The 17,893-nt window shown below is 42.3% G+C and overlaps 1 protein-coding gene across 1 annotated transcript in view; it reads left to right on the top strand.

Moving 5' to 3' along the window:
- Positions 1 to 4,881, top strand: part of LOC110537519 (G protein-coupled receptor kinase 6) — a 56,365-nt gene extending 51,484 nt beyond the window's left edge. Inside the window, exons 14-16 of the mRNA XM_021623623.2 lie at positions 562 to 699; positions 1,098 to 1,232; positions 1,546 to 4,881. Of these exons, the coding sequence (XP_021479298.2) occupies positions 562 to 699; positions 1,098 to 1,232; positions 1,546 to 1,596 (324 nt within the window). The 3' untranslated portion in view covers positions 1,597 to 4,881. The remainder of the gene's footprint in view (positions 1 to 561; positions 700 to 1,097; positions 1,233 to 1,545) is intronic.
- Positions 4,882 to 17,893: the final 13,012 nt, after the last annotated feature.

Genomic DNA, 17,893 nt, shown 5'->3' on the forward strand with positions numbered 1-17,893 from the left:
CGTACTTCAGCGGTCTCTTTCTGTGAGCTTGTGTGGCCTACCACTTCGCGGCTGAGCTGTTGTTGCTCCTAGACATTTCCACTTCACAATAACAGCACTTACAGTTGACCGGGGCAGCTCTTGCAGGGCAGAAATTTGATAAACTGACTTGTTGGAAAGGTGACTGTGTCACATTGAAAGTCACTGAGCTCTTCAGTAAGGCCATTCTACTGCCAATGTATGTCTAAGGAGATTGCGTGGCTTGTGCTCGATTTTATACATCTGTCAGCAATGGGTGTGGCTGAAATAGCCAAATCCGCTAAATTGAAGCGGTGTCCACATACTTTTGTATATTAGTGTTGTGTTTTTCATTAGTCTTTAAAAAAAATCTTCCAGAGTATACAGAGTATTTTGTGTAGATTGACAACAACAAAAAATTAATTCAGTGGAGATTCATACTTATGATACCTACTGTATATACCAGGTGACATTAATACCCTCAAGAGTAATTAAGAAGGCATTGTCAGAGCACATAAATGTACAGTGCATACAGTAGACATACAATGTTGTTTGCTTCCCCAGCCCCAGGCCATTTACTGTAAGGACGTACTGGACATCGAGCAGTTCTCCACGGTCAAGGGGGTGGAGTTGGAGCCCAAAGATGATTCCTTCTACTGTAAAGTGTCCACAGGCAGCGTGTCCATCCCCTGGCAGATGGAGGTCAGAGGTCACACACACGCATGCACCAAAAGGAAAAATGACTGCCGTGGTTTGATTTGTCATCAGCCTGTTTTAAAACACTTTTAATTATTTAATTATTTTCCTATCAGCTATGTCAGACAAAGACACTGGGCAAATCAGCTCTATTTTTAAATGCTTTCACTTCCCTGTCCTATCAAGATGTCCTTCACCTTTATCATATTAATGTGCTGGTCAGTGGCCTGGCAAAAAAACACTTGGGTTCTGCCCCAAACAGCACCATATTCCCTATGTAGTCCACTACTTTTGATAGGGTGCCATTTGGTACGCATCTCAAAGTCCCCTTTACCCTGATATGCCCCTTTATCAAACGATTTTAGGTTTGACGTTGCGATCAATGTTGTTTCTTCTGTTTCCAGATGATCGAGTCTGAGTGCTTTCAGGAGCTCAATGTGTTTCACACAGACGGGACAGTTCCCCCGGACCTGGACTGGAGAGGACAGCCCTCGCCACCACCTAAACAAGGGCTGCTGCAGAGGCTCTTTGGGAGACAGGTGAGCTCCTCAACCTTATTAAACAGAAAGCCTCAGTATTGTTTGTCATTGACTTTCCATGTTTTTGGCTGTAAGTGTATGTATTCTTATTGACGACTGGGATTTTTTTATAAACCAGAATACACCTATTTTAGCATTTGTTATGTACTACATAACCCACCATGTAAGATCTCACACCGAGCAGTATGGGTACTGTAGTGCATCATGCTCCTGAAGCATACATATTGGTGTCCTGTCTATCTATGCTCCAATGTTTTCCTCATTAACTTCTTATTGGGCCTCCTGATAAATCTGTTCTGTATCACCCCGTCAGGACTGTTGTGGGAACTGCAGCGACAGTGACGAGGAGCCCACCAGGCTGTGACTGAGCTCCCTCCAACCAATTACACCAAGGATCTCATTTGTTTACAAATTTTGCACATTTGTATCTTTAAGATAGTTCTATATAAATATTGGAATGTATATTTTCAGTATATAGCCATAAAGTCCATGTCATTTAAATGTAATCATTATTCAGAACCCATCATAGGAGGCAACAACAGGTAAGCCTAACACTGCTGTGGTCACCCCCCCCCCCCCCCCACATCTGTTGATAGTGTTGTCAGCTTTTCTTTCTCTTTTAAAAAGTGTTGACCGTGCTCGGACTGCTAAGTGTTTCTGGGGGATGAATGAAAAGTGTACGTCCACAACTATTTTTATATTTATATTTTATTTTTATTTACTTCATGTAATTCTAGGCAATCAAATTAGGAATGTTGTGTGAACTGTAGGCTTAAAGGAAATTGAAGACTAAGGTGAACTTTTGGTATGAGGTGATACATTATGTACATTCTAGGGTTCAATCTAGAGACACTTGATATAAACCAAATAGATATGACTAAACACTGCATATGTAAGTGCAAACAAGTGTATAATTTGTGACACTCGCGTCCGAAGTGTGTCTTCCAATGAATCTGAGTTTAGGTAGAAAGCATGTTAGTTCCCAACCATATTATGAGCTAGAGAAGTAAATTGACAAAAAAAAACTGCATTGTAATACAGTAATTCAGTTGTAAGAAATTACCTTTTTCGTAAGACGTGGATAGCCGAGAATGGCCTGGAGTTTCCTCTACCATGACACGTTTGTCACGGAGCACTTGAGTTTAATTAAGCGATGCACTTATGACCAAACCGGTTTGTTTTCATCCTCCAAATATTTTTTATGGTTAATTCCTTCCCATTCAAGGTTCCTTTGATTAGTTTATGGTACTCTATATAATTACCATTATTTTATCAAATCTAACAAAGCTGTCTAGTAGGTTGAGACCATGCTGCGTCTCTCTCTCCCTCCCTCTGCTGTACCTCATGTGTTCCTCTTCATCGTGTAACTCAGTGGGATTCTCCTTGTAAATGTGGGACTATAATAGGACTGAGGGACTGAGCTCCCTGACAGACTATGGGACTATGGTATCACCCTCTGAACCCTCCTTACCAGAGACTCTATCAGACTGAGGAAGAAGGTTCAAAGGGGAGGGGTCACCGAGAGTTCAAACCATCTCAATGTAAAGCTCAGCACTCCGAGGAAAATTGGAAGAGACTCTCAAACTCCTCCTACCATCCTCGTCTCTCATTATCAAATCATGTTATCGTATGTGATTCAAATTAACTTGCCTACATTCCAGTCTATACCGTACTGTACAGTGTAAAGTTATGCTACTTTTGTTTATTTTACAATGTTTTTTTTACCGGTGTAAAGTTATAACAACAATAACAGTTCCACCATGAAACTAGAATAGGACTGAAAGTAAGATGAGTATGATTTCTCTTTACAATGTGCTCCTGAGCCAAGCTTACACACTGAGAGGGAGGGCTTCTGTCTGTCTCTGCATCCATGAAACACCTCTGACACTTTCTTTTTGCAATGCACTGACGTTTTTTGTGTGTGCACGCATGTGTCACCATAACCACTAGACTCTGTACCCACTTGGCACAAACTGGTTAAGTCAACGTATTGTGACGTGGAAAATACATTGGATTTGAAAAAAGTAGTCAACTGTTGTAATTTCAACCACAGGAATATTTCATAACCAATTTTCTAAATATGTTGAATTTATACCTTTGAAACAACGTAATATCCACTATAAGAAAACAACTGTAAGGGGGGTTCTACTAAGCTAACATATGTAATTGTTTTAAGTTAGCTAAATGATCCATCATTTGACTATTTGATTTGGAATTTTAGGACCCCTGTAGGTATCCCGACTTGATTTTGGCCTTCACCACTATAGCGCATTGAGTAACGCATTCATACGTGGGAAAACAGACATAAGGAATAAGGTTTTGATGTGTCTGTCCTATTTATAGGAGATATAAGAAAGCTCAGGAAATATTTTTGTTTTTTGAACACACATTTAACCCCTATTATTGTTGGCACAAAACTACCTCCAACCTTCCGTTCATTTTATAAAACTGGTACTGGGTTACATTCAGACCAGTGTGTTTGTTTAGTTTCATCTTTCCATAGAGTTGTAATATTCGTTAGTAAGCCAAACCGTTCAGACGTTTTTGTAAGAAGACAGATTTTTTTTTTAGATGTATCCTGGTCTGACAAACAGCACCGTAGCTCTGCCATTTTCTACTGCAGTGGCAGGAGGTCGACATAGGCGGATAGAGATGCAAAAAAACAGAAACTGATGGATTTTTTTTGTTTGTTAATTAGATTGACGCACTTAAGGATTTTTTTTTTACCAAGCCCTGCTAAACTTTGATATTTGTCATCAACTGTTACTAATGTGCTATTGTGAGAATGATTGTTGATATATTCACCGTTATCAAAGTCAAGGGTAGGTTTAACAGAGCAAATGAAATATGACCATATATCATCAATGATGATATTTAGGCCTATATAGCATTTCTAAAGTCATCAACTGCTATTGTTTCAATTCAACACACGATTCAAGCTTTGGTTGATTTCAAATGGAATCTACAAGTTAGTAAAATATAAAGTTGGATTCATGTCTCCATCTCAACCAAAAATGTAAGTTAAACAATAACTAAATTAAATCAAACTGTATTTAAAGTGCACTTAATGTTTCATCTGATTTAGCCCTATTAATTCAAATTGTAAGTATACATTTGTAGACAAACTGGAATTAAAGCCAGATAGTTTCATCCGTGCCACTATCTGAGGATACATCTCCTTCATGTCTATTTTTGGTTGCGTTGACAACCAAGCACAATTAAATATTTTTGCAATACAGTAAATATCCTATTAACTTGTCGATCAGTTAACAAATGAATTGTGTGATTCAGGTCTCCATGTCAACAGAAAATAGAAGTTAGAGAATAGATTTAAGCCAGTGGCTCCGACGGAACTATACAAGCAGCAGTTATTTCCTTTAAATGTGCTTTAAATTCTCAACGTTGAGCAAAGTGGGTACCCACGTTGGCAAGAACTGGTTAAATCAATGTTGTTTCCACGTGATGTTGAATTAATGTGGAAAACTGAGTGGATTCTTCACCCAACTTTTATTCTAAATCCAATGTCCTGGTGAGATTTTGTGTGGAATTCACATTAGTTGACAACTCAACCAAATGTAACTCAAAACTAGATGTTGAACTGATGTCTGTGCCTAGTGGGTAAGGTACTGCTCATGATGAGTGAACATGCTACTGTACTAAAGGGAGTTCTCTGAACGTTCTCTGAATGTCAGGAGGTTGTCTAAATCTCTGTTAGTTTCCCAAGCCCAACAGGAGAGCACTAAGCAACAGGTTTTGACAGTGGGTATGAGAACAGTTACATTTTACCAAACACATACTTAATTTTTACCTCAGTAAATAATGACGTAGTTAATACAGTAGAGTACCAACAATTAAAGCACTGAATAGGATGAATACAACAAGTCAAAGTACAATGTACACTACATGGCCATAAGTATGTGGACACCCCTTCAAATTAGTTGATTCGGCTATTTCAACAACACGGCCATAAGTATGTGGACACCCCTTCAAATTAGTTGATTCGGCTATTTCAACAACACCCATTGCTGACAAGTGTATAAAATCGAGCACACAGCCATGCAATCTCCATAGATAAACATTGGCGTTAGAAAGGCCCATACTACTGAGAGCTCAGTGAATCGCCGGGCACCGTCATAGGATGTTACCTTTCCAACAAGTTAGTAAGGACATTTTTCTGCCCTGCTAGAGCTGCCCCGGTCAACTGTAAGTGCTGTTATTGTGGAAATCCGCAAAGTGGTAGGCCACACAAGCTCACAGAATGGGACCACCAAGCGCACAGCGCGTAAAAATCATCTGTCCTCGGTTGCAACGCTCACTACTCAGTTCCAAACTGCCTCTGGAAGCAACGTCAGCACAATCACTGTTTGTTGGGAGCTTCATGAAATGGGTTTCCAGCTAGCAGTCTGACGGACGCCAGGAGAACGCTACCTGCCCGAATGCATAGTGCCAACTGTAAAGTTTGGTGGAGGAATAATGGTCTGGGGCTGTTTTTCATGGTTCGGGCTAGGCCCCCTAGTTCCAGTGAAGGGAAATCCCAACGCTACAGCATATTCTACATGATGCCTGCACAGAGCCCTGACATCAAACACCTTTGGACTGAATTGGAACGCCGACTGCGAGCCGGGCCAAATCGCCCAACATCTGTACCCAACCTCAATAATTCTCTTGTGGCTGAAGGGAAGCAAGTCTCCTCAGCAATGTTCCATCATCTAATGTAAAGCCTTCCCAGAAGAGTGGAGGCTGTTATAGCTGCAAAGGGGGGACCAACTCCATATTAATTCCCATGATTTTGGAATGAGATGTTCGACGAGCAGGTGTCCACATATTCTTGGCCATGTAATGCATGCGCACAATAATGGGGCAAAACGAATGAAGTGCTTGTCTTGTATTGAGTCATGGACTGAGCTGTTTCCTATGTGAAAAGGCTTTATCTGTGAAGCGGAAATGGCGGTTAGCATCTGCTAGCGCTGGATAATGAAGTCAGGTTCATGTGTCACACAAGTTACAGTACATTGACTTTAAGGGTTCAGGGACGTTTGCTTACCCTTTTAATATTTATCTGTTGCTTTTGTTATTTTATGTTGCGCTCTTAACTCTTGTTGTTATAGCCTTCTGTGAGTCTAGACTGTAATGCTAGGCTATGCTAATGCTAGGCATTCAAAATTGCCATGTCCTTATTAAGGTGCTTCCTTACATTATCTACCTGTACATCCGCATTTTATTTCAGTATTTATTTTTTGACCATGTGCTTAATGTTTTTACCTTACACTGTTGGTTTCAGTTCAAATATTCAGTCATATTTTTGATGTTGCCATACTCTTCACATTTTGCCAACTATGTTCAGACTGCACTAAGCCCTCACAATTAGGAGGTACGCTTTGTTACAGTTCACGGGGAGAGAATTGACAAGTGTATGAGGTGAACATTTTTTATCTGAAATTATATTGTGTCCAATGTCCATATCCTTTTAAATACCATATTAAACCAAGCACTAGTCTTCATTGTCTGATTAATTGTAGCTGAATCCATGTCACATTTGTTTCAACGTTGCATTGTAATGCAGCTCTGCTTTGGCGTTCCGTGTGATATCTCTCTAAGCTCTGGAAGGTTGGAGACTTCATTCATGTAACCATCCTCTGTTACTCAATTTCCTTCCCACCCTGTCCTCTGCTAGGCCCCATGTCATACTGTGTGTGTCTCTAGAGACCATTAGATCTGTTGTCCTACTGTGTTAACATGCCAAATGGAAGCTACCGAGATGATGATTGATGAAAGGAGTCGATAATGATGATAATCAAATAAAAACGTATTGGTCGTGTACAGAGATGTGAAATGCTGATGTTACTAGCTCCAACAGTGCAGTAGAATGTCTAGCAAATACAATACTAATACACAAATAATGAAAAAAGTATAAAAAAATGTCAGAACGAGTCCAATTAACAATCCAAAGTAGATAGTGAGCAGTGTCAGAATCCAGAATATAAATGTTAATACGTGGTGTGTATAGACAGTTTATAATTTTGAAAATAAAATGGTATGTACAGTATTAGGTATATTAGGATGAGCTATGTCGAGAATACAGTATATACATAGTGAGTAAACAACAGTATATGAAATGACCAGAGTTCAATGTCTCTCTGTACATGGTTCATTAGTCTCACCATGCAGAGTACCTGGCAGGTAGACGGCTAGTAATGGCTGTTCAACAGTCTGATGGCCTTGTGATAGAAGCTGTTTCTCATTGTCTCGGTCCTGGCTCTGATGCACCTGTACCTTCTCTGTCTGCTAGATGGTAGCAGAGTGAACAGACCGTGGCTTGTGTGGCTGAGGTCCCTAATGATCTTCTTGGCCTTCCTTTGACACCAAGTGCCATAAATGTCCTGGAGGTGATGATCATATGTAAATGTGCCATGTGCATGCTATGTATCACTCTGATGTGGTGTTTGTTTGAGCTCTTTTGGTTCTCTCGCTCTCCTCTGAAATCAACTCGTACTGTCTGACTCTGACCCGTCTCCATAGGTGCCTGTGAAACTAGTCATGGCCAGTCAAACTGGACCTCCATGTAACATATGAGTTGGAATAATTTTTTTTTGCATAAGTATTTTACTTCAATAAAACATTGTTTCTTTAGCTTTGGCTTGTCTTGTGTAATTCTTGCAAACATATTTATGACAGTTTAAAATGTCATGAAGATGGGAGCCAGGAGAATATAGATGACAGACTAACAGGTGGGATTCGTACCTGGTAGCTCGAGAACCAAAATTAAGTCAACCAGTAGACTAAAGAGAAATCCCCTGGTCCAAGGGGGAACTATTTGGCTTATGCGTTTCAGGCAGAGCTAGCAATCACAGTGTGATTTTAAATCATTTCCGCTACACCTGCATTCCTTTAGGTATTTGATTTTCCACTCAGTGGGTGGCTCACATCAAAACCATCATCCCCGAAACACTAGACCCACTCCAATGTGAGAATGCTGTTCATTGACTATAGCTCAGCGTTCAACACCATAGTGCCCACAAAGCTCATCACTAAGCTAAGGACGCAGGGACTAAACAACTCCCTCTGCAACTGGATCCTGGACTTCCTGATGGGCTGCCACGCTGATCCTCAAGAGTGCGTGCTTAGTCCCCTCCTGTATTCCCTGTTCACCCACGCCTGTGTGGCTAAGCACAACTCCAACACCATCCCTCAACATGAGCAAGACAAAGGAGATGATCGTGAACTACAGGAAAAGGAGGGCCGAACACGCCCTGGTTCACATTGACGGGGCTGTAATGGAGAGGGTCGAGAGTTTCAAGTTCCATCACCAACAAACTATCATGGTCCAACCCCACCAAGAAAGTCATGAGGTCACGACAACACCTTTCCCCCCTCAGAAGACTGAAAAGATTTGGCATGGGTCCACAGATCCTCAAAATGTTCTATACCTGCACCATCGAATGCATCCTGACCAGTTGCATCACGTCCTGGTACAGCAACTGCTCAGCATCCGACCGTAAGACGCTACAGAGGGTAGTGCGTACGGCCCAGTATATCACTGGACCAAATATATACTAGGCGGTGTCAGAGGAAGGCCCAAAGAATTGTCAGACTCCAGTCATCGAAGTCCTAGACCATTCTCTCTGCTACCGCACAGCAAGTGGTGCCAAGTCTAAGTCCAAAAGGCTCCTTAACAGCTTTTAACCCCAAGCCATAAGACTGCTGAACAATTCATCAAATGCCCCGCCCCCTTTGTTTTTTTTCACTGCTCCAACTCACTGTTAATTATCTATGCATAGTCACTTTACCTCTACCTACATGTACAAATTACCTCGACTAACCTGTACCCCTCACACATTGACTCGGTACCTGTACCCCCTGTATATAGCCTCATTATTGTTATTTTACTTTAGTTTATTTAGTAAATATTTTCTTAACTGCATTGTTGGTTAAGTCGTTGGTAAGTAAGCATTTCACGGTAAGGTCTACAACTGTTGTATTCGGCGCATGTGACACATTTTTGGTGCAGCAGATGCATCACCTGACATTATAACAGTCTGACTGCTCCCATGTTGGTAACCACCATCCATTTGAACTTTTCCCCCAGTAGGATCTTGATGTGTAGCACCCACAGCACTGCATATCCCCTGTCCTCTGTTCAACCAGAGAGCCTCTGTCTCCAGCACTTATTTTCACCATACAGGGCTGATACAGTCTATCCTACTCTCCAAACCATAATCTATGCCTCTCCCTCCCTCACATCTCTCTTTCCTCTCTACTCACTAGCCTCCCCTCTGTTGCCTGGCAACTCTCTTTAAGAGGAATTTTAAATAAATAAATAATGCTGCAAATAGACTCTTGTTTTTTTAAATTGAAAGGAGGCACAGAGTGCCCAGTGCAGACTGTCTTTATGGCATGAATGTATCATCAGGGTGTTGCATGCTTCAGGAGGGAGGGAGAGAGATAGAGGGTGCTTAGACAACACAATGTTTTTCTATTTTTCTCACCCAGTCGTGGATCACCAAGGACGTTGAATGTATTGTTCTTACGTGGACATTAGCTGATTGGGAGTGTGCTATTTGGCGCCCCTCTTTCATTCATTCTCTCAGAGCCTCCCTCTCTCACTCTTTTCATCACTCTAAAAGTCTCCTGAAGCATGTAACACCAGGACCCCCTCTCCCCTCTTCCAACCCCCTCTCAACCACTGATGGCTTATGGTTGAAGGTGGTCAGTTACTGATTAGAACAGGTGACTACGATGATGTAGAGCACAGAAAACACATGTTTAGGCTCAGCTACTGTCCCTTCAGGTATAGAGAGTGTTGCTACCTTAACAATTTTACGCATTTGAACAATGCTGGTACAACACAAATTTTACAAAAAATGAATTTATTTAATCACATAGATCTGGCTCAGCACCTTGAATTAAATTGTTCAGGTACTTTTTGTCATCATAGAAGAGTGCAGTATGTGGATCTTAGAACGGTCTCTTCAAGTATAATGGCGCCGGAGGGGATGGCTGCTGTTTTACGAGTTCCTAAACAACTGCTATTTTATTTTCTCTCACATTGTTTGTAACTCATTTTGTACATAATGTTGCTGCTACTGTCTCTTATGACCAAAAAGAGCTTCTGGACATCAGAACTGCAATTACTCACCTCGAACTGGATGAATATTTTTTGTGTTAATGAGTCCGACGTAAAGGATATACTGCTTTGTCAAGACAAGGCCCAAATTCCTGTCATCGGCGCGTAGAAAATACAGAGAAAAAGGGGGAGGGAGGGAGAGGTACCTTGTAAGAATTAGCCGACTAGTAGGTAAACCACCACTACCCTCCGTATTATTGGTCAACTTGGAATCATTGGAATACAAATTGGACGATCTACGATTAACACTATCCTACCAATGGGACATTAAAAACGAATATCTTATGTTTCACGAGAAGTGGCTGAACGACGACACTGATAATATATAGCTGTCTGGCTCCTTGGTGCATCGGCAGGACAGAGCAGCTACGTCCGGTAAGACGAGGGGAGGGGGTGTGTACCCATTTGGCAATAATTGCTGGTGAGCGATGTCTAATATTAAAGAGGTCTCAAAGTATTGCTTGCCTGAGGTAGAAAACCTCATGATAAACTGTAGACCACACTATCTACCAGGAGAGTTCTCATCTATATTATTTGTAGACATGTATTTACCACCACAAACCGATGCTAGCACTAAGACCGCACTCAACGAGCTGTATTAGGCCATAAGCAAACAAGAAAATGCTCATCCAGAAGCGGCACTCCTAGTGGCTGGGGACTTGAATGCAGGCAAACTTAAATATGTTTTACCTCATTTCTACCAGCATGTCACATGTGCAACCAGAGGGGGGAAAAAACTCTAGACCACCTTTACTCCACACACAGAGATATGTGCAAATCTGACCATAAATTTATCCTCCTGATTCCTGCTTACAAGCCAAAACAAAAGCAGGAAGTACCAGTGACTCGCTCAATATAGAAGTGGTCAGTTGACGCGATGCTACGCTACAGGACTGTTTTGATAGCACATAGTGGAATATATTTTGAGATTCATCCAATGGCATTGAGGAGTATACCACCTCAGTCACCGGCTTCATCAGTAAGTGCATCGACAACGTCGTCCCTACAGTGACCATACATACATATCCCAACCAGAAGCATTGGATTATAGGCAACATCCGCACCAAGCTAACAGCTAGAGCTGCCGCTTTCAAGAAGCGGGACACTAATCCAGACGAAATCCCGCTATGCCCTCAGACGAACCATCAAACAGGTCAAGAGTCAATACAGGACTAAGATTGAATCCTACTACACCGGCTCTGATGCTCGTCGGATGTGGCAGGGCTTGAAAAATATTATGGACTACAAAGGGAAACTCAGCTGTGAGCTGCCCAGTGATGTGAGCTTACCAGACGAGCTAAATGCCTTTTATGCTCACTTCGAGGTAAGCAACACTGAAGCATGCATGAGAGCACCAGCTGTTCTGGACGACTGCGTGATCACGCTCTCCGCAGCAGATGTGCGCAAGACCTTTAAACCGATCAACTTTCACAAAGTCGCAGGGCCAGATGGATTACCAGGTTGTGTACTCAAAGCATGAGTGGACCAACTGGCAATTGTCTTCACAACACATATGTCATGCTGATCCTCAACACTGAGGCCCGTCAGGGGTGCGTGCTTAGTCCCCTCCTGTACTCACTGTTCACCCACAACTGCGTGGCCAAGCACGACTCCTAGATCATCATTAAGTTTGCTGACGACACAACAGTGGTAGGCCTGATCACCGACAACGATGAGCCAGCCTATAGGGAGGAGGTCAGAGACCAGGCAATGTGGTGCCAGGGCAACAACCTCTCCCTCAATGTGAGCAAGACAAAGGAGCTGATTGTGGACTATAGGAAAAAGAGGGCCAAACACGCCCCCATTAACATCAATGGGTCTGAAATGGAGCGGGTCGAGAGTTTCAAGTTCCTTGGTGTCCACATCAACAACAAACTATCATGGTCCTAACACACCAAGACAGTTGTGGAGAGGGCACGACAACACCTTTTCCTCCTCAGGAGACTGAAAAGATTTGGCATGGGTCCCCAGATCCTCAAAAAGTTCTACAGATGCACCATCGAGGGAATCCTGACCGATTGCATCACTGCCTGGCATGGCAACTGCTTTTAAGGCGCTACAGAGGGTATTGCGTATGGCCCAGTACACTACTGTGACCAAGATTCCTGCCATCTAGGACCTACAGTGGGGCAAAAAAGTATTTAGTCAGCCACCAATTGTGCAAGTTCTCCCACTTAAAAAGATGATAGAGGCCTGTAATTTTCATCATAGTTACACTTCAACTATGACAGACAAAATGGAAAAATTCCAGAAAATCACATTGTAGGATTTTTGATGAATTTATTTGCAGATTATGGTGGAAAATAAGTATTTGGTCACCTACAAACAAGCAAGATTTCTGGCTCTCACAGACCTGTAACTCTTTAAGAGGCTCCTCTGTCCTCCACTCGTTACCTGTATTAATGGCACCTGTTTGAACTTGTTATCAGTATAAAAGACACCTGTCCACAACCTCAAACAGTCACACTCCAAACTCCACTATGGCCAAGACCAAAGAGCTGTCAAAGGACACCAGAAACAAAATTGTAGACCTTCACCAGGCTGGGAAGACTGAATCTGCAATAGGTAAGCAGCTTGGTTTGAAGAAATCAACTGTGGGAGCAATTATTAGGAAATGGAAGACATACAAGACCACTGATAATCTCCCTCGATCTGGGGCTCCACGCAAGATCTCACCCCGTGGGGTCAAAATGATCACAAGAACGGTGAGCAAAAATCCCAGAACCACACGGGGGGACCTAGTGAATGACCTGCAGAGAGCTGGGACCAAAGTAACAAAGCCTACCATCAGCAAGGGCATTGAAGATGAAACGTGGCTGCGTCTTTCAGCATGACAATGATCCCGAACACACCGCCCGGGCAACGAAGGAGTGGCTTCGTAAGAAGCATTTCAAGGTCCTGGAGTGGCCTAGCCAGTCTCCAGATCTCAACCCCATAGAAAATATTTGGAGGGAGTCCGTGTTGCCCAGCAACAGGCCCAAAACATCACTGCTCTAGAGGAGATCTGCATGGAGGAATGGGCCAAAATACCAGCAACAGTGTGTGAAAACCTTGTGAAGATGTACAGAAAACGTTTGACCTCTGTCATTGCCAACAAAGGGTATATAACAAAGTATTGAGAAACTTTTGTTATTGACTAAATACTTATTTTTCACCATAATTTGCAAATAAATTCATTAAAAATCCTACAATGTGATTTTCTGGATTTTTTCTCTAATTTTGTCTGTCATAGTTGAAGTGTACCTATGATGAAAATTACAGGCCTCTCTCACTTTTTTAAGTGGGAGAACTTGCACAATTGGTGGCTGACTAAATACCTTTTTGCCCCACTGTATATACTAGGCGATGTCAGAGGAAGGCCCAAAAATTGTCAAAGACTCCAGTCACCCAAGTCATAGACTGTCCTCTCTGCTACTGTACCTCAAGCTGTACTGGCGCGCCAAGTCAAAGAGCAAAAGGCTCCTTAACAGCTTCTACACCCAAGCCATAAGACTGCTGGACAATTAATTAAATGGCCACCCAGACTTTTTACATTCATCCCCCTTTGTTTTTACACTTCTGCTACTCGCTGTTTATTATCTATGCACAGTCACTTTACAAATGACCTCAACTAACCTGTACTCCCGCACATTGACTCGATACCGGTACACCCTGTATATAGCCTCGTTATTGTCAAGTAATTTTATTGTGTTACTTTTATTTTATTTTTTTACTTTAGTTTATTTAGTAAATATTTTCTTAACTCTACTTCCTGAACTTCATCGTTTGTTTAGGGTTTGTAAGTAAGCATTTCACAGTAAGGTCTACACCTGTTGGATTTGTTGCATGTGACAAATAAAATGTGATTTGATACTAGGAAGTTCACAAGGTGAGAAAGACAGCGGTTTCCCTCCTCTCTGTCTATTTGTATTAGCCAGAGATGATGCTATGCTGCCAACTCTCAGCTGGTTCATCAGCAAGGGCCATGGAGGAATTATAGCTTTATCTCCTCTCATTGGCTACAGGCATCACGCACACCGCATGTCTTGTGTCCCTGAGGTATTCTCTAATTACTGGAAAATTAGGACCTCACTTGAGTCCACTTCCAGAGAATACCTAAGAATGCCTCGAGGAGAGAGAGTGAGCGGGACCCGACGTAACGACACAATGCTTTTCATTGTGCCAAGGCCTGGCCTCCGTGATGCTGCTGTGTCACTGATGCTATCAATCTGAATTACACCTCCGTGTGCCACGTGTCACAGTCACACTGAGTCACAACAACCAATCACAATGGACAGAGTGACTTGAATGTCACTCCAGTGAGCACATGATATGCTCACGTCTCTGACTAGGAAAAAGTTACTGTTTAGGTGTTTTCAATGCTCTCACTCACAAGGTCACATTTTCCTGAGTCACACACATAATTATGACCAACCCCCATTCTCCTGTTCCCTATAGAACAACACTGGACATAACCAGTCAGGATTAGGTCACATCTCACACCCAGAACAGTTAACCCTTGCTGTGAAATAAAAATATCACTCTTCAATATTTAGGAAATGGGTTTCCTTCACTGCATCTGACCACTGAGCCCACAGTGTAAGTCAATCTGTCAAAACACTATCCATAGGGAGGAGAGAGAGACCCACAAAGAATTTGAAAACTAATCCAATTTTGATAAAACTCCCATATCTATTGGGTGAAATACCAGTGTGCAATCACACGAGCAAGATGTAAATACAACCCATATTTATTTCCCCTTTTGTACTTTAACTATTTGCACATCATTACAACACTATATATAGACATATGACATTTGAAATGTCTTTATTCTTTTGGAGGTTCGGGAGTATAAAGTTAACTTTAAACTTTTTTATTATTTAAAGTTAACTAAAAAAAAAAAAAAAAATCTATTTCACTTTCTTTGGCAATGTAAACATATGTTTCCCATGCCAATAAAGCCCCCTCAATTGAGAGACAGTTATTATTTTGGATTAAATTAGATTTGTTTATTTCCTTGGTTGTACTGTACTCATGGGAATAAAGATACAAATTATAGCTCTCAATGGCTGATGGCCGTGATTCCTCGTGAACGTGCTGTACTCAATATGTCATGATTTAGATGTTTGTGTTTTCAAAATACTGGATAACACTTTACTTAAGGCGTACAGGTACAGTATAATGCATGATGAAGCATTAAGGGGCCGATTCAGACCCTAGTTAAGTGTGTGTAAATGGAACTTAATTCCCTTTTTATACACTTTTCTCTCAATGCGTATTCTGACCTTGAACTTAAGCATGAGAATAGCATGCTATTCACCCGCTATTAGTTCGGGTGGGGATCTAAGAAATTAAGATGTGGTGGAAGCGTGTCTACATATGTGCCATATTCTGATCTTGACTTAATTCCCTCATAATTCCACACAAGGAAACCATTAATATGGTTGAGCCGAACCTACCGTTTCCAAGTGGAAAAAGGATCTACTTTCTTTTTTTCCGACAGAAACAACAGCATTCTCCATGCATTGTAATTTACACTGCTCCAAAAAAATGAACACTAAAATAACACATCCTAGATCTGAATGAATGAAATATTCTTATTAAATACTTTTTTCTTTAGATAGTTGAATGTGCTGACAACAAAATCACACACAAATTATCAATGGAAATCAAATGTATCAACCCATGGAGGTCTGGATTTGGAGTCACCCTCAAAATTAAAGTGGAAAACCACACTACAGGCTGATCCAACTTTGATGTAATGTCCTTAAAACATGTCACAATGAGACCCAGTAGTGTGTGTGGCCTCCACGTGCCTGTAGGACCTCCCTACAACACCTGGGCATGCTCCTGATGAGGTGGCGGATGGTCTTCTGAGGGATCTCCTCCCAGACCTGGACTAAAGCATCCGCCAACTCCTGGACAGTCTGGTGCAACGTGGCGTTGGTGGATGGAGCGAGACATGATGTCCCAGATGTGCTCAATTGGATTCAGGTCTGGGGAACGGGCGGGCCAGTCCATAGCATCAATGCCTTCCTCTTGCAGGAACTGCTGACACACTCCAGCCACATGAGGTCTAGCATTGTCTTGCATTAGGAGAAACCCAGGGCCAACCGCACCAGCATATGGTCTCACAAGGGGTCTGAGGATCTCATCTCGGTACCTAATGGCAGTCAGGCTACCTCTGGCGGGCACATGGAGGGCTGTGCGGCCCCCCAAAGAAATGCCACCCCACACCATGACTGACCCACCGCCAAACCTGTCATGCTGGAGGATGTTGCAGGCAGCAGAACGTTCTCCACGGCGTCTCCAGACTGTCACGTGCTCAGTGTGAACCTGCTTTCATCTGTGAAGAGCACAGGGCGCCAGTGGCAAATTTGCCAATCTTGGTGTTCTCTGGCAAATGCCAAACGTCCTGCACGGTGTTGGGCTGTAAGCACAACCCCCACCTGTGGACGTCGGGCCCTCATACCACCCTCATGGAGTCTGTTTCTGACCTTTTGAGCAGACACATGCACATTTGTGGCCTGCTGGAGGTCATTTTGCAGGGCTCTGGCAGTGCTCATCCTGCTCCTCCTTGCACAAAGGCGGAGGTAGCGGTCCTGCTGCTGGGTTGTTGCCCTCCTACGGCCTCCTCCACATCTCCTGATGTACTGGCCTGTCTCCTGGTAGCGCCTCCATGCTCTGGACACTACGCTGACAGACACAGCAAACCTTCTTGCCACGGCTCGCATTGATGTGCCATCCTGGATGAGCTGCACTACCTGAGCCACTTGTGTGGGTTGTAGACTCCGTCTCATGCTACCACTAGAGTGAAAGCACCGCCAACATTCAAAAGTGACCAAAACATCAGCCAGGAAGCATAGGAACTGAGAAGTGGTCTGGTCACCACCTGCAGAACCACTCCTTTATTGGGGGTGTCTTGCTAATTGCCTATAATTTCCACCTGTTGTCTATTCCATTTCCACAACAGCATGTGAAATTTATTGTCAATCAGTGTTGCTTCCTAAGTGGACAGTTTGATTTCACAGAAGTGTGATTGACTTGGAGTTACATTGTGTTGTTTAAGTGTTCCCTTTATGTTTTTGAGCATTGTATATATTGATAAAAGCTAGGTAAATGAGTAATCCATTTGGAGAAGGGCATACACATAGCTTTAAAAAAAAAAAAACATTCATTAGGATCCCTGGGGACTAATGTGAAACCTGTCATATGGAGGCAAACAAAAAAATCAACAAGACCCCTTTTCCACAGTGAAGTAGGCTACAAATAGATGTGCCGTTATTCAACATTTGTATTGTGTTCCTTCTTAATTTGCGTGGATGAAATTTGGAGAGCCAAGCTATAAGCTTCTGTAGGGCTGAACCTTCCAAGTTAAATTAAATTATATGCCCAGACTTTTCTCCATTTTATTTTACAATTTGTAACATGTTATTTATTAGCCACTATCATGAGCCACCGTCAGTAATACCCACATACATTCTGTCAATTTGTAGCTTACATTTGGCATCATTCCATTTCATTCTGTTTACCTTTCTGTACTCTGTCATGCTCGTGT

Source organism: Oncorhynchus mykiss, chromosome 12, assembly GCF_013265735.2.
Source record: "Oncorhynchus mykiss isolate Arlee chromosome 12, USDA_OmykA_1.1, whole genome shotgun sequence".
Classification (NCBI taxonomy): Eukaryota; Metazoa; Chordata; class Actinopteri; order Salmoniformes; family Salmonidae; genus Oncorhynchus; species Oncorhynchus mykiss.